Source organism: Miniopterus schreibersii (assembly GCF_964146895.1).
Source record: "Miniopterus schreibersii genome assembly, chromosome: 13".
Taxonomy (NCBI): Eukaryota; Metazoa; Chordata; class Mammalia; order Chiroptera; family Miniopteridae; genus Miniopterus; species Miniopterus schreibersii.
Genome location: NC_138113.1, coordinates 61134577 through 61152092, shown reverse-complemented (window position 1 = coordinate 61152092; position 17516 = coordinate 61134577). Strand labels below are relative to the sequence as shown.

Genomic DNA, 17516 nt, shown 5'->3' with positions numbered 1-17516 from the left:
ATGAAGGTGGAAAGAACAGCACCCGCAGAAGGCTCCTCAGGCTCCAGGCTGACAGGCGGCAAGGTGGGCGTCCTAAGGGGCCTCAGGAGAGTGGGCTAGCGCTTCCCAAACCCCCCCTCCGGGTCACCAGGAGGACTGGTCCTGACTGGGCGTGGTGGGTGACAGCTCTGGGCCGCTGGCCGCGGCTTCCCACCAGCCTGTGGGCCCCTCCGTGCCCGGCGAGCTGCTGGCTCGGTGTCTGGTGTGGTGCCTTGAACCCGCGCGGGATGGTCCCCCGGCTGGGCTTGTTGACTGCAGAGGCGGGAAACAGTAGGGCCTGGTGATACGGGAACGTGCACACACGTCATTCCTCGTAAACAGCTTCACAGGGACCCAGGACTGTGTCTGCCCAGCACAGCGAGGTCTGAGTCAGGGAACGTGACAGACACACCTGAGAGGAGGATGCCGCCAGCGGGGCTCGGTCCTTTCCAAGGCCCGGCAGCTCTCTACTGCTTCCTGGCCGCTGGCCCACTGCCTTTAACCCTTAGGACAGCCTGCCAGCCCCGCTCCCTCTGCTCCCCCCCAGCCAGTCTTGTGCAAGTTCCTACGCAAGGGAAAGGGCCAGATTCCCACCGACGTGATAGCACAGCCTCGCGCCAGGCACTCCTGGCCTGGCCTGGCCGTTAGGGCCAAAAGGTGGGAGAGTGCGCGCTGGCCCTGCTGCTTGCCAGGTGTGTGACTTGGGAGAGTTACTGAACGTATCTTGAAGTTTAGCTTTGTCATTCACCATAGGAAAGTGGTGCCTCCGTTGCTGCGCATGGGACAATACCTGGAGCTCGGCGGACACTAGTCTTTCTCCATTTTATTGTAGACTTTAAGGGGAACTGGAAGAGCCTGCAGTGGGTACAAATTTTTCATACACACAGGACAACTTAACAATGGGTGTCTATTGTATTTGGTATAGGAATCTACATATTGCATGTAGAGTTTAAGCAAACATCAGAGTGCAAACAATTTTCTTTGAGAAACATTGTTAAATTTCTTTTCCTTACATTTCTAATTTCTAATCAGGAGGAACAATATCTATTCAAACTAACTTTTGCTCAGGGAGGCACATAAAGTCCTATTATAATATGCTGAGAAAAAGGTTGCAATAAACTACCCTGAGAAATACGGACATTCAGAAAACAAATCCAGGAGTGTGTCTGTAGGCCTCACCAAACCATCGCCTCTCCTGTCTGGGGTATCTGCGGTTAAGACCGCTGAGCTTGTTTATCACCAAAATCATTGGTGTTTTAAACAGTTCTATTTTGAAATCCATAATATATGGTCTGCAGAAGGTTTTGTGTGTGCTCAGGTGTGTGCATGTGTGTGTTTAGACAGCTTGAGTTCTTCTCTTTCACCCCCTTCTACCCCCCTTCCATGACAGTTGCTAAATTTCTTGCTATGCTGAACCAAAATGAGGCAGAGCAGAGTTTGGGCATCAATGAATGAGTCACTTTATACAAAAATAGGACAAAATTTTGTTGCATTGGTTACGCAAAGGTGGTATTTGCTAAGTCCCTGTACTAATTATAAAATATCTTTAAACCTTTATTTCATAGAAATCTTACTCATGAATGGAGTTTAAATGTCATCAGGAGAAGTAAGCACAGCTGTTTTGCTGAAAAACAAGTAATTAGTAAAACTGTGGAAGTTGAAAAAGCTTTGCAGGTGCACTGTGAGCATAGTTACTATCAAAACCTGGTCAACAGAACGGTGCTGTATAAGGTAAGGCTTTCAAAATATTCCGCCTCAAGGCTGGTAGAGAAGACAGAATTCCAAACGAGGGTCTGGCGGCCGGGGCACTTCGCTCTCATAACACACGCGCGGTGGGGCCTCGGGCAGCTCGGCTGCCCTCCCGAAGTTAGGTGCCCTCTGCGGCTGCTGCAGCCAGCCGCGGCCTCACTGATGTTCAACAAATGACCACGGCTTTCTCTCCCATGCTCTTCATTCGTTTTGCTTCTTTCTCAATAATAAGTTAGTTTTTAGAAGTACTAGTTTAAAGATTTTCATTTTCTTCTGCCACATGTACTTAAAATTTTAAATTCTATTCTAGACATATTTTTCTGATTTTATTAGTTAACTTTATAAAATTGGAAGATAGAGAAATGAATAATTAACAGCAGAAATAATTTATAATCCCACCAGCCAGAGACTTTTTCCCCTCGTAAACACCTACTTTAAAAAGGTGGTGTTCTGAACGGCTTTTATTTTCCTTTATTCACTATAAGTATGTTGTGATTATTATTTCCCCACATCTTTAAACACCCTTCCAACCGCTGGGCATATACTCGTATCTGACTAGCTAGCCCCTGTTTTTGGACACTTGTTAGTTTCTACTTTTCACTATTATTTATAATACTAAAATAAAAATTATTCCTGTAAGTCTTTGGGTGTATATGTGAGTCTACCCTCCAACCAAGTCTGTAAAAGTGGGCTAATTGCACCAAAGGCCATGGGCATGTTTGGGGTCCATGTTATCAAACTCCTCTCCAGGGAGTGGCCAGTGTAAACCCCCCCCCCACGCGGCCAGGACCCTGGAAGGCCCCTCAAGAGCATTTAAAAATCGGACATGCCGAGCTTCTGTAGCTCTTAATAATTTTCCCCACTCTTCCTAATAATGAATTAAACATTTTTGTGTATTAATTGTATCTTTGCATTACTACTTTTGTGGATTGCCTACTTTCTTTGTCTGTTTTCTTCAGTTGGTGTACCTTTAACTTGTTAAGTTGTAAGAGCTCTTTTAGACAATACTACAGAGATTATATATGCAGATTTATATATACATTCACATGTATATTGCATACACACATACATGTATACACTCACATGTATACAAATATAATATACACACATACATAAATAATACACGTGCACGCACACAACAAAAATTATATTCTTTCTATAGAAGAGCAAACCTAAAAGACGTGACTGCTTCATGGAAACTTTGGAGAGCTGAGAGAGGGTAGTCTGAACAGAAGACCTTGGGAGAGTTAAAACTCTGATTTCCTAGAAATGTTTGTTTGTTCCTTTTACTCAAACACTGTTTACTCATGATTTTTCAAGGACAGCTCTGACCCAAAATATTTTCTAAACATCTGAGTCAGTCCCCAGTTGACTCGACTCCATTTACTGTCAAACGTGCAAATGTTTGACTGTACATGTAAATCTGAGGTACAGTGTGCTGGGTTTTAAGAAATCCCAAATGCAGATAGTTGCATTTAGAGAATGGGCCCACTGAGGATGTGCTCAGCTAGGCGGCAGACCTTGGGGTTAAGTTTCACAGCATGTTTACGGCTCACGGCCTAGTGAGGGGAGCCGAGCAAGGATGCTAAATCAGTAAACAACTGACTGGGGGAAATGAAGGGTCTTTGATATTTTAATATGGCTTGGGGAAAAATCAGCTTGGGTTTATAAACATTTGTTATATACAGAAGCAGTTCTGACCTGAGGTACAGGCGGGTGCCAAGCAGTCTGCCCACTGCCACCGGCCTTGGCAGCTCTGAGAGAGGAGCCTGCGGGCAGTAGGCTCTGGTCATCTGGCGCCTGAGGAACACGGGGACTAGTCAGGACTAGCAGTTGAGCTCCTGTTTCCCCAGCCGGTCTCAGATCGCTTCCTAACCTCCTATGGTACAGAAGCACTGGAGACGGGGGCTTTCTCGCTGATCCCAATTCCTGGGACATGAATGGAAATATGTGGTAGGGAGATCTGTGTGCGTGTCTGTGGACTTGAATATTCTTGATGCATTTCTAATCAGCCCACTGTCTCCTGGTGCAGGCGTCCAAAGCGGGGAGGCTGCCAAGCACCCAGATCTCTGAGCAGCTCTGTTCCCATGCCCACCGCAGAGCCCAGGGTGGCACAGGCCGGAAGGGTCATGGATACAATCCTGCGGGAAGTTTGGACCCCCGGCGATGTTTTGTACTAAGTTGTTCCTCTCCCCCTCCTGTCCTGCTCCCCCCTCCCCCTCCTTCCCTCCCCCTCCCTCTGGCTGTAAAAGAGTGTTTCAGAGACCCCAGGAAAGTAGCCGTGTGTCCCCCGTATCGCATTTCCCACCACGGATTAATAGCGACAGTGACGGTAGCAGCCGTGGGACTGTTTCATTGTTGCAGCCCAGGCAGGGCCAAATCACGGACATTTACTCGGAGACTGCTAGTTTTCATTAGATTTTCCTTTTTCACTAAAGATCTTTAAAGTTTTGAATTGTTGTCATATAATGTTGTTTTTACCTAAAATGTTTTCACTTGCTTTTTGAAATACAGAACTGTGAACCGATAGGGAACAGCAAGAACCCGTCCCTGAAGAAGAACGCGGAGTTTGCGGATCAGGGGTATTACACCTGCGTGTTCTTCCTCCATCACGATGGGAGGCTGTTTAACGTCACCAGCACCTACAACATCACGATCGTCAGAGGTCAGAGAAACTTTAGAATCGGAGGGAACAAACGTGTCTTGGTAAAATAGAATGTTTCCTTCTAAAGCAGTGCAGGAGGCCAGAGGCACTTAGTTGGAGCTGGGACTGACGCAGATAGAAGGGTCAGAGCCGCTGTGGTGTCACTCACTGCGCGTGGGTAAAGGTCTTTTGGGTAGTAATTAAAAGTTCACCAAGGTGACCCTCCCATGAGTCAGTCCCCTTGTTTGGTACTTGAATAAACTGTGGGGTCTTTAATTGTTAAGCATATGCTTTCACTCAACAAATATTTATTGAGGACTCTGTATTTAATGAGCGGAGCACTGGGAGGGGAAGGAAGCAGGGAGCTAAGAAACAAAGTGAGCGATGCGCTCTCCTGAAGCGTTTGATCCCAGGCAGGAAAGGTGAGAAGCCGCACAGAGGCACCTTGGCACAGATGACCCTGGACCCACGCAGGGGTGAGGGATGCCGAACCCGGCACAGTACACAACCTGCGGGTAACTTTTGGTTTTCCCAACACTCAACTACTAATAGATGGCTCTTAACCAGAAGCCTTACTGATAGTACATATTTTATATGTTATATGCATTATGTCCTGTATCCTTACAACAAAGTAAGCTAGAAGGAAAATGTTATTAAGAAAATTATAAGGAAGAGGAAATATATTTACAGTATTTATTGGGAAAAGTCTACATATAAATGGGCCCATGCAGCTCAAACCTGCATTTTTCAAGGGTCAACTATTTATGAACCCGCAGTCATGTGCGAGGGGCTAAGGGCAGGGAGAGAGCCCAGAGTAAGAACAGGTGCAGGACCCTGTCTGAGCTGGGTCTTAGGGGCTGACCTCGTGGACGGCAGGAGGACGTGCTGGGGACAGGGTGCTCTGAGAAGAGACCGCAAGGGGCACAGGCGTGGTGGTGGGAGGGCTGAGGCTATTAGTCTGGTTTATCATGAACCCAGACTGTGTATAGTGGAAAAACTAAAGCTTGGATTTCGGGGTGACAGAGACCTTAGAGACAATTTAATGAAGCCTCACTCAGTGAAGATGTCCTTCATATGGCACCGCCAGCGACTGATCACCCAGTCGCTTCTTGGGAACTAGCATGGAAATTGCCACATCACATGGGTACAGATTTTAATGTTTGATTGCTGACGGTCGTTTTCCCATTGAGTCCTCTATGCTTTCATGAAGCTTCTCTTCAGTGACTCCCCAGATTAAGTCTGGTCTCCCCTTAAAATGACAGCTCCTTCGAGTGTTTGCAGGTAGGTGGCTCATTTAGCCTAAACATTCTTTCCTGCCATCTAGCAAAACTCCAGTGATGACTCAGTCAACAAAACAGGGGCTACCTGCTGCCAGAGCTGCTTGGCATCCCCAACACTTTCCTCCTCATTTTAACCATCCGCTTCTGTGGCTGTACTCCTGTATCGCGAATGGCAAAACCCGCAAACTCAGTGTCTTCAAGCAACAGGAGCTTAATGTCCAATGGTTATGAAAGACAGAGTCTGAAATGGGCTCGCTGGGCTAAAATCAAGATTTGAGCAGAGCTTTCTTCTGGAGATTCTGGGGAAAGTGGGTTCCTTGCCCTTCCAGCGTCGGGGGCCGCCTGCACCCTTAGCTCCCGCCCTCTGCATCTTCAGCGCCAGCAGTGGAGCATCTTCAGCTCTCTCACCTTGCCCCCAAGTCACTCCGCCCTTCCCGACCCGACCCGTCTCCCTCCTGAGCCACCTGCGTGATTCAGGACACCGTCCTCATTTGAAAAACCTTAATTTAGTCACATCAAACAGTTTTGCCACGTGAGGTGCAATATCCACAGGACCTGGGGATGAGGGTGTGACCAGCTTGGGGAGACCATCATCCTGCTGCGACAGCCCAGAACTAAACTCCAAAGCTCAAATATCAGATTCTCGGTATATCCCCGAAATTCTTCATTTTTACTTTCCACGTATATTCTTTAATCTCATGTAAATCTCTGGCCCCTTGACGCTTCCACCACCAGCGCTCAGCCCATCCGCCGTGCTTTCCGCCCGTCAGCTCCTCTCTTACCCTGCCCGGGACGGGTGAAGAACAGTCCTTCTCAGAAGGGCCGGAAACGGCGCCAGGTGCTTTGGTTGCATCATATGATGCTCACAGCAGCCCCGTGAGCTTGTGACCTTGGGGCGCTAAGGACTTGTTTGGACGGCAGACGCCTCACGGTCCACGGAGGCGTGGGGTTCCTCCCTCGTCGGGCTGCTTTGGGGGCGGGGGACTGAGGGAAGCGTGGAGAATGGTGCCAGGGACGGGGAGAGCTCTGTTGTCATTGCCGCCTGTCGCCTCGCTCCCCACCCTTCGCTGCACATGCTACTTTTCTGCCTTAAGGGCCCATCTTACTTGGTCTTCCTGGGGACGCCAGCTGCGTCCTTCGGGACTCGGCTCAAATGTCTCTCCTCCTCCTTGTTCCCGGGCCTCCTGTTTGCTGTCAGAGTTGGGGCCGCGTGTCTGTGTGTCAGTGGACCGAGGAGCTCCGGGAGAGAAGGGATTGACCGAGCTCTCCCCCATTCCGCCCTCCCGCCCCGGTGCCCGGCCCTTGGTGCATAGTAGGTGCGCACCCACATGTCTGTTGAGTGAGCTATTGAGCCTGCAACAAGGAAGTGTCTCATTCAACAAGCCCGACCCTGAACCATCCTGGCATTTTCCTCTGGATTTGGTGGTTTGCCATCAGTCTTCCCCAATGTCGCGCTTAGAGCCGCAGCAATAGCCAGGAGGGGCCGTGACCTACGCTGAGGACGGCGGGACTCAGCCCCTACCTGCTCCGCGCGGCGTCTTGATCACGGTTCACTGTGGTCACGGGCGTGGATCTCTCAGCTGCGCCTGGTGGGCAGCCACCTGACCCAGTGCCCCTGACCGGCACCCGGCTGCTCACACTGTCCACCTCCTGGCTGGCTGGGCTGGCGGCCTCTCCTGCCGACGGCTGCTGCCATTCTGACTCCAGTTAGGCCGCCTGCGGGACGGGCCCTGGCGCTGTTTTCTTCCCTCCGCTGCCTTCACTGGACACCAGTCTTACGGACCCGGTGCTGCTCTGCGTTCTCAGGAACACCCTGCGCGTTTAGAGTGGATCCAGAGGAAGATCATCGGTAGCAATTCCCCCATTACACACACTGCCTCTTCCCCTCGGCTCTGGAATCAGCTCCCGTCCCTCAGCTCTCTCAGGCCAGAGTCGGCTCGTGGAGCCACCCGGCTCCTGCCCGCCCACGGGAGTTCCAGCCGCGCCCAGCGAGTGTGCGTCTCAGAGGACCTGCCTGCCGGGCCTCCCCCTCGTCTCCCCCTTGGGATCCTGCCCACATGAAGCTCCCCCCTCGTCCACTGGTCAGGCTGCGGCTCTGGCTTCCGAGAGCTCGGGCTGGCGCTGCGGGAGCGCTCGGGAGTCGCGCCTGCTGCCCACCATCGGCCACCCTGTGTGCTGAGCGCCTGGCAGCCCCATGAAGGCTGCCCTGGGCATTAGCTGTAAATGCCCCCCAAGCAGCAGATGTGCTGGCAGGGAGAGCCCCGGTCCCGGGGCAGGTGGCCCGTTGTCGCCCTCAGTGCCTGCAGTATTAGCCGCTCGGGGTTGGGTGCAGCCTTTGGCGGCTGGCTGTTGGAGGTGACTCACTTCCTAAGGATTACTGGGTGGGCTGGAGGTGCAGAGCATTTGTGCACCGCCAGCTGGGGCCAGAAGTCACCGAGGAAGAGAAGTAGAGCCTGAAGGTGTGGGCTTCCTAACAGGGCCGGGCCGGGTAAGGTGGGGCGTCCAGGCCGCAGCGCTGAGAGCGAGCCCAGCGCCGTGCCTGCCCCACCCGAGTGTTGACCTTGCAGGATAGTGTAGTGGAGGAGGCAAGTGAAGGAGTGAAGGCGGAGCGGAGGGCCCTTCCCAGGGACCCGGCCTCTAAGCCCTGCAGGCTCAGGTCTCCCCTGATGAGCAGATGAGCCCCCCCCAGCTGTCAGCTGTGCTCAGCAGAAGCCCCAGATTTTAATGGAGGGAAAACTACACTCAGTGTGCTTCCTCCAGCTGTGTGAGCTTTGAAGTTGACAGAAAGCGAAACAAGAAGCGATGGCCGCTGCAGCCCTTCCGCAGTGAAATTCGGCTGAAGTGCAAGGCGAGGGCTCAGACTGCGAGCCAGCAGCGAGCTGGACAGAGGTTTGTCTCGGACAAGCTCCGCATGACGCTAACGCACTTTCCTTTTTCACTTCTAGAACGCAGTGATGTAACTCCAGCTCTTCTTGGACCAAAGCTTAACCATGTTGGAGTCGAATTAGGTATATTTTCACCTATGTATACTCTGCATGTCTGAGTGGGGGCGAAGTGGAGTCTTCGAGGCTAAGCCTGGCTCACTCTTGACCAGCGCTGTGCACCGCACAGCGTGGGGAGTGAACGCGGCCAGCCCCTGCGGGAGTGAACGTGGCCCCTGCGGGAATGAACGTGGCCCCTGCAGGAGTGAACGCGGCCCCTGCGGGAACGCCTGTCATTGCTCCAATGCTGCTGATTTTAGACTGATTGAAACAAACAGGCTAGAACTGACTGCTTTGTAGATTAGGGTTTTAGTCACCATTTGTGGCTTTTCTCTAATATTCTCTGTGGTCATTGCTTTTAATGTTCCTTTTTTACTGATTTCAGAGAGAGGGGGAGAGAGAGAGAAACGTCAAGGTTGAGAGTCATTGATCGATGGGCTGCCTCCTGCACGCCCCCTACTAGGGATGGAGCCTCCAACCTGGGCTGTGCACTGACCGGGAATCGAACCCTTACCTCCTGGTTCATAGGTCGACCCTCAACCACTGAGCCACACTGGCTGGGCTCTATGGTCCTTTTTTAAATATGAAAAGCTCAGTAAGAATACTCTGCATGAGTTGTTCAGACTTGTGTGGTCTATTTGATTAATGAGTTTCCTGTGAAAGGATGGACTGAACTGACCGTACGATCAGGACCTGTCTAGAGAGGGCTTGATGAGTGAACACCTTCCTTCAAAAGGAAAGGAAGGAAGGGAGAGAGGTTCACATACGTAAGCCAAGTTTTCCCTGAGGTGACTGAAATGAGTCATTGAATGAAATCCTGCAGCAACTCGAGGGTCATTCTTTCCCTTTATGAACTGATGAAGCTCAGAAAGGTTAAGGAATCTGTAAGGTTAAACACTGGGCCGTGCACAGGTGGGATCCAGGAGCCTGCCGCCTGTCTCCAAAGCCCACACCTTCGACCGCAGCTGGCCCTAGTTGTTTGTGACAGACGTGCTCAAGGTAGCTCGGATGCTTTGCCGTTTATATTTGTGGTTTCTCTGCTTTCTATTTTTTATTGATTTCTCAACTCGTCTATTATTTTTCTTCTCCTTTGGGGCTGAATTTGCATGTCATTTTCCACTTGTCCACACGGAGAGTTAGGGAATTAATTTCAATTACCTTCTCTCGTAGTGTGTGCAACTTGAGCTCTAAATTTCCGTATCACTCCTTTAGCTGTTTGTCTCCACAGGTTTTGGTACGCCAGATTTTCATTACTATTCATTCAAAACGTTTAAACAACTTTCTCTTATAAATTTTTCTTTCATCTGTGGACTATGTGTGTTTCTTACTGTCCAAATAGTTGGAGGATTTTCTATAGTCGATGTCCAGTTTAGTTCCATTATGGTCCAAGATTATATATCGTATCATTTCAACCTTTTGAAATTTGTAGTAACTTGCTTAAGGACCAGAATAGAGTGTATTTTGGTGAATGTTCCAGGTGCATTTGAAATAAATGCGCACCTGCACGTTTGGGTTTTATCGTTTTATTAATGTCAATTGCGCGAAGTTGATAAATCATCTATATCTCTCTGACAGCCAGTTTGTCTGCATGTCCTTCAGTTATGTTCATTTTTGCTTTATATATATAAATTTTTAATCCTTACCTGAGGATGTGCTTATTGACTTCAGAGAGAGGTGACTTAGAGAGAGGGGGCGGGAGAGAAACGTTGACTGGCTGCCTCTGCACTTGCCCCAGCCGTGGACCAAACCTGCCCCCGGGTACGCGCCCTGGCCGGGCGAACGCGCAGCCTTCCGGGGCGTGGGCCGCGCTCCCCCGCCGAGCCCCCCGGGCTCTGCTGCGCGTCTGCCGAGGCTGTCTCATGGGCACACGAACTGATGTCTGTTCAGCTGGCTCTTTATCATTAGAAATTCCTCCTTTTCTGTCATGATTCTTCCCATCCCGTCCTGTCTGATACGAGACAGACTCTCCAGGCTTCTTTTGTTTAGGGTTGACATGTTTTATTTTTTACATCCGTTGACTCTCAACATTTCTTTGTCTTTATACATAAAATGTGTCCGACATAAACTGCACCTGGGCGGATCTTATCTAAAACCCAGTCTTTATAGTCGCGTTTACCTCGCTGACGTTGACGAGCTGCGCATACAGCTGCTTTGAAGCCTCTCGTCCTGTTCCCCAGTTGTCTCATGTGCTCCTTTTATCCCTCCTCTCCCCCGGGGTTAATAAAGGGTTTTTATTTAATCTGCTTTGTTTTCCTTTTACCTGTTCCCTTCTGTACCCTTCATTACTTGCTCTCCTAGAATTACTACAGGAAGACACATGTACGTATTAGTACATTTAAAACCTCACAGACGTGAGAATCTTACAAGTTTCATCCGTCCTCTTACCTTATTTTGTGCTATTATTTTATATATTTGTCTCCTGCATATGTTATAAAACTTACAAGATATTGGCATTATTATCATTATACACAACCAAAGATTTTTTCTATTTCCCCAAATATTTGTCCTTTCCTCTGCTGTTTCTTTGTTCATGTATGTCCTTGCTTTTATCTGGGCTGATGTTTCTTGAGTCTGAGATTTTCCTTTTCTGTTTCTTGTGGCGCAGTTACATAAGCAGCACTTTCTTTCAGCTGCAGTTTACCCTGAAATATCTTTATTTACATCCAGTTTTAAAGACTATTTTCTTCAATAATTTCAATAATTCTATGTTGGCACTTTTTACCCTAAGCTGTAAAAATGCCCTGGTTTCCAAAGTTTCTGTTGAAAAGGTAGCCTTTGGTTATTGTTGCTACTTTGGTGTCTTTCTCTTCTGGTTGCTTTCAAAGCTTTTTCTTCCTCTTCAATGTTGACGTGTCCATGTGTGATCTGCTCTCATGTATCGGACTTTGGGTTCCACTGAGCTTCTTGAGTCTGTGGGTTCATGTATTTAATCAATATTTGGGAAATCCTCTGCCGTTGTCTCACTGTTTCCTCTCTCTCCTTCTGGATCTCCAACTCTACATATTAACTGTGCTCCACAGGCTCCCGATGCTCTGTTCTGTCACCTTCCCTTCCCTCTGGGCTTTAGTTTTCACCGTCGCCTGAATTAAAGCTCAACTATTCTGCCTGCTTTCATGCCTGATCTGCTGCGAAGGACCATCAAGCCCTTAAATTTACATGTTTTTTAGTTAAATGTTCATTTGATTCTATTTAAACAGATGGCTGTTCTTTGTGAAAATGTTTGTCTTTTCATCTACTTGCTCCTCGTTTCCTCTGTTTTCTCTGTTTATAATCGTTGTTACAAACCCTTTATCTGCTGAATCAAGCACCCGGATCATCCATGGGTCTGCTTCTATTATCAATTTTTTCTATTTATTATTGTTCCCATTTCTGTCTCTGCATATTTCTTACTTTTCTGTTGTTGTTGCCAATCTTTGTGTATCTAAAACAGCCAAAATGAACAAAGTTTGTATTGTTTCATTTGTTATTATTAACAGTATTACCGATGTCCCCGTGCCCCCCTTTTGCCCCCCTCCACCCAGCACCCGGCACCCCACCCCCGGCCTTAACCAGCTTGTCGTCTGTGCCCATGGCCTGTGCATGTATGTTATTTGGCTAATCTCTCCTAGTTCCCCTCACCCCCTCCCTCTGAGATCTGTCAGCCTCCTCCATGTCTCCAGGCCTCTGGTTCTATTTTGTCAGTTTATTTTGTTCATTAGATTCCACATATAAGTGAGATCATATGGCATTTGTCTTTCTCTGACTGGCTTATTTCACTCTTATTTTTTAAAGAGTGTTTGCCTTTCCTGTGTTAGGCAAATAGTGTGAGGAATTGATCATCTCAATCCATTTAGGCACCGAGTTGGGTGGCCGATAGAACACAGTTTTGCTAGAATGGCTCTGCCCTGCGTCTGTGAGAGCTGGAAGGAGGCTGCAGTCCCGTGTTTGCTGCAGGCCTTTTCCTAGTGGTCTTACTCTCAAGTACCATGAGACTGGAGGAGGAGTTGTTAAGCCTTTGAGCAGCCTCCTGTGCTGCCCAAGTCCTTAGCAATAGTCCTGCAAGCCCATGTGGCTGTCAAATCTCCAGGGACTCTCTTTACTTTTTGAGATTCCCTCGGTATGGTTCAAACCAAAGAAAATTCCTCCAAGGAATAAAACGGCTGTCTGTCTCAGCTCACCCAGAAAGGCTTTGTCCTTGTTGCCTTTCTGTTCAACTGTCTCTCTTTTTCCCCCTGCACTTGAGTGTCTTTAATTTTTAGCTAACTTAATTTAATTTTTGTGACTTATCCACTTTGTTTTTCTAGAAGTTGCAGTGAGAGTGTTGTTTGACACTACCTGCTGAATTGTATGTTGAAAAGAAAGTTCAATGGCTACCCTCTGTTTTAATAATTTATTTAAACATAAACATCTGAAGAGAAGCCAATTCATATTTTAATGAATTATAACTGATACCTAATTTTTATGCTTTATATAATTTTTAATATTTAAAACAAAGCATATCTGTTTTCTTTCTGGAGTGTAGAGCTACACTGGCATTATATATTAGATAATCATATATTGGTTATATTGAAACTTTGGGAAATCCGAGTTTCTAAAATCAGAACTTTGTCCCTAGCCTGTATTACTCAGTGGTTAGAGCACTGGCCCACATACCAAAGGGTCATAGGTTCAATTCTCAGTCAAGGGCACATACCTGGGTTGCAGGTTCGATCTCTAGCCCTGGTTGGGGCATGTGTGGGAGGCAACCAATCAATGTGTCTCTCTCACATTGATGTTTCTCTTTGTCTCTCCCTCCCTTCCACTCTCTCTAAAAAAAAAAAAAAAATTAGTTTCTAAAATCAGAATTTTGGTCCCTGGCTGGTGTGGCTCAGTCAGTTGAGTGTTGTCCCATAAGGTCACCAGTTCAATTCCCGGTCATGGAACATGCCTAGGTTGCAAGTTCAGTCCCCGGCTGGGGTGCTTACTGAAGGCAACCAATAGATGTTTCTCTCTCTCTCTCTCTCTCCTTCTCCCTCTCCCTTCCTCTCTCTCTAAAATCAATAAAAACATACAAAAAATAAAATCAGAACTTTGGTTGTCTACTTTCACCTAGGAAAAAATGTACAGCTCAACTGCTCTGCTTGGCTGAATGAGAAGGACCACATCTACTGGAACTTCCGCAAGGACGACGGGGAAGACCCTAATGTGCAGGAAGGGGAAGAGATAAAAGTCAAGTATGCACATGTGATTATGATACATATAATAACATAGATAAGTGTTATTGTGTGAGATATACCTGATACAGAAACTCCAGACTCCTGAATAGCTATGGGAATGTTAGGCACAAGTGTAAATTATGATAATAATTTATATAGTTTATAATTATAATTCTCATACTCTATGTTGATGGACTGTGTAGAAGTTCATTGTTGAAATCTAAACTAAAGAAAGCCAATGAGGCTCTTCAGCATCACCTTGCAGAAGCAGGTTTTGGTTAGTCAGGGTCTGGTGGGGATGGAGGTTGTGTCTAAGCATCTGATAAAGGAGTGAGATGTTTGGGTTTTGAATATTCTGTTAAGTGCTTTATTTTTACTAATGTGCCAGAGTAAAGACCAGGGCGGGGGCCTGTGACGTGCGTAAGTTAATTTGGACCCTTGTGTACAATAGGTGAGACCGGCCGGCCTCTGGGGGTGCAGATCACTCAGCAGCAGCTCTCCCTGCAGGGCCTGGGTGCAGCCGAGGCCACAGGCCGGCCGTCTCCTGCTGCCTGTCTGGATCTTATCCTGTCCTCACACCTGCCTTTCTTTTTTCTGATTGTTGAAAATCATTCATTATGAGATACTTGAGAAATGCTGAAAATCACAAAGAAGGAAATATCATTCGAATGCAGTGATGTGTGTGTTTGGGGAATTTCTTTATGGGCAAGAGATACACTGACATAGGCACTGGCTCCTGCTCTTTAGAGATAGTTTGTAGCTTCCTATCAGAACATTCTTTACAGTGATAATCTTTCTTAAAGTAATTAAAAGAGCATTGAGGAATTTTATCAAGTATGGAAGGGTTTCCAGAGATTGTCTCAAGCAAATACTAATTTATATTTGCAGTCACCTGGATTGACATTGAACACAGTAATTATTGCAGCAGTTTCTTGTCAGAGCCCATTCATGGAAATTAGAAACACTATGAGAACATGTAGAAAAAGCACTCGGGACAATTATTAGATATAAATATCTAGGAGGCAGCGTTGGTTCAAAACGTTCCAAATAACATGTATTAATACTTGAATAACCTGTATTCTTTCTTGAAAGAGTGGCCAGACTTAATAAGACAAAACAAGCTACGTGTGTGGCCACTGGCGTGTCTCTGAGTGACTCTGGGTCACTGCTGCAATCAGCGCAGGGACACCCGGGTTCTAGTGAGCAGTGGGCCGGAGAGGCCTCTGGGCGCAGCTGCACCGTCACAAGCTCCTTGCCGACGCTCACAGGCTGCTGCCCGCGAGCTGGCTCCGGGGGCTGGTTCTGCAGCCCCGTGGCTCCGCCGCCACTGTGCGTCCCCCGCGTCTGTCCCGCAGGAGGCCCTCATTCCCGCGGCCCCCGCCCAGGGCTCCCTCCCTCATCTTCCGAGAGGTAGAAGACCCACCTCCCAGCTTATTAAAAACGAAGCTTAAGCTGAGCTCAGAGAGCGAGGGGGTCTTTTTTATTGTTGGTTTCGAGCTTTTCATGTCATTTGTTTTGGTTTCTCAGTGGCCTTGTGCGCCTCACTGGGCGGTTCGGTGGTTACAGAGCTGACATTTCTGTACTGGTGGCTCCTGTTCAGAATAATGTTCTAAATGCATTTGAGACAGTTGGAGGCTACAGCAGGCACATGTCCCGGGTACGAGAGACACCTGCTGCTGGGGATGTCAGGTGCGTGACTGTGCCTAGGAGCGCTGGGTGGCACCGTGCGGTCAGAGCCTGTCACTGGAGGGAAGCGGATGTCACCGGCGTTTGCCTTGCGTTTGATGACACAACAGCATGAGCCCTTTAGGAAGAGAAAGGAAACGTGCTCCCGGGGGCTGTCGCAGGGCATTTTCTGACTCTCACTGAACAACCTAATTAGTGTTTCTCGTCTTCCTGGCGGGCGCCTGAGAATAATGTTGTTTGAAAATGTGTTTAAATGCTGAACAGAATAAAGTGATCTTCAGACTCGCACGGACACACTTGATGTGAGCCGGCCTGTGCAGAACGCCCGGCAGCCTTCTCACCGTGGCCGGAGGCCTCCCCGGAGGAGGGGCACTGAGGAGCTGGGAGAGGAGAGAGAGGAGAGGCAATTCAGGGGGGATGTTTCCTTGTATTTTCAGCTTAGCACCAATTCCTTCCCCACATTTAACTCTAGGTGGCTGCTGACCATGCCCCCTGCTGGCCCGGCTTCCGCGGGATTGGGAGGTTCCCTGAGGCCCCGCTGAGTCCCACAGGGAGGGAGCCCGAGGAGCCAGCAGAGCTGCCACCTTTGCCCCTCGCTTGGGACGCTGCTGGCAGCCGACGCCCGACGGCTGAACTACTCTCCTTTCTTACAGGACCTCAGAAGGCAAATGGCGCGCTTCCAGGATATTGAGAATTGAGAACATTAATGAAAATAATCTGAATTTTTTATATAATTGCACTGTGTCCAGTGAGAAAGGCCCAGACACCAAAAGCTTCATCTTGTTGAAAAAAGGTTTGGGAAAGTTTTCTTCTTGGAGTCTGTGGGAATTTCGAAGGTGGCTGCTGGGGGGCTGCTCGAGGCTGCACAGCGGGGAGCAGGCTCGGGAGGGGCGGCCTCCTGCCCCCGGCACACTCCTCCTCTGCAGGAGCCGGGCCCAGGGCGGAGCCGGTCGACTTTGGGGCCGGGGTGCTGGCGGGCGAGGGTCAGGGAGGAGGCAGCAGGGAGCTCTGGCACCCCCAGGACACTGGAGGCAGCCAGTGTAGACGCTGCCGTGGTCCTGGGAGTCGTGGGCCCCCAGCCCGCCCAGTGGCACTGGGCCCAGCGGCCCGGGGTGTGGCCGGTCCTTCCGTAACTAGCGGGGGCCTCCCTCCTTTGGCTCGTCCCTGAGCTTGGCAAGTGGACAATTGATGGCTCTGATCAGAGGGCTCCTAACGCTCTCGGCGTAGACCTGCGGAGCTTTCTAGAGTCGCCCGCCCTCGCCCTCCACTAACAGTGCAGCCCGGAGCCCTCAGCCCAGCACCTGTGGGAACCGGCTGCGTCCGGGCCCAGGAGCCCGCAACCCGCTGCCCACTCCAGGCGGGGCCGCCGCGGATGCCACGGGCAGGCAGGGCCCCAGACGGTGCACAGGAGAAGGAATCGGGCGGGCAGGGCCCCAGACGGTGCACAGGAGAAGGAATTGGGCGGGCAGGGCCCCAGACGGTGCACAGGAGAAGGAATCGGGCGGGCAGGGCCCCAGACGGTGCACAGGAGAAGGAATCGGGCGGGCAGGGCCCGAGACGGTGCACAGGCGAAGGAATCGGGCGGGCAGGGCCCCAGACGGTGCACAGGAGAAGGAATCGGGCGGGCAGGGCCCCAGACGGTGCACAGGAGAAGGAATCGGGCGGGCAGGGCCCCAGACGGTGCACAGGAGAAGGAATCGGGCGGGCAGGGCCCGAGACGGTGCACAGGCGAAGGAATCGGGCGGGCAGGGCCCGAGACGGTGCACAGGCGAAGGAATCGGGCGGGCAGGGCCCCAGACGGTGCACAGGCGAAGGAATCGGGCGGGCAGGGCCCCAGACGGTGCACAGGAGAAGGAATCGGGCGGGCAGGGCCCCAGACGGTGCACAGGAGAAGGAATCGAGATGAGGGGGGTGTTGTGCTGGGCTCTGTGAGAAACCCACGGACTGAGGGAGGGACGACCCAGGCCAGAGGCCCCTCTGCAGG

At 49.8% G+C, this 17516-nt stretch overlaps 1 protein-coding gene across 3 annotated transcripts in view; it reads left to right on the top strand.

The window, feature by feature from the left end:
- The window catches only part of IL18R1 (interleukin 18 receptor 1), a 36067-nt gene that overhangs the window by 7737 nt on the left and 10814 nt on the right, over positions 1 to 17516 (top strand). For all 3 annotated transcript variants that reach the window (XM_081155764.1, XM_081155765.1, XM_081155766.1), the window contains 5 exons: positions 1584 to 1749; positions 4282 to 4432; positions 8637 to 8699; positions 13744 to 13864; positions 16186 to 16325. In XM_081155764.1, the coding sequence (XP_081011890.1) occupies positions 1584 to 1749; positions 4282 to 4432; positions 8637 to 8699; positions 13744 to 13864; positions 16186 to 16325 (641 nt within the window). The remainder of the gene's footprint in view (positions 1 to 1583; positions 1750 to 4281; positions 4433 to 8636; positions 8700 to 13743; positions 13865 to 16185; positions 16326 to 17516) is intronic.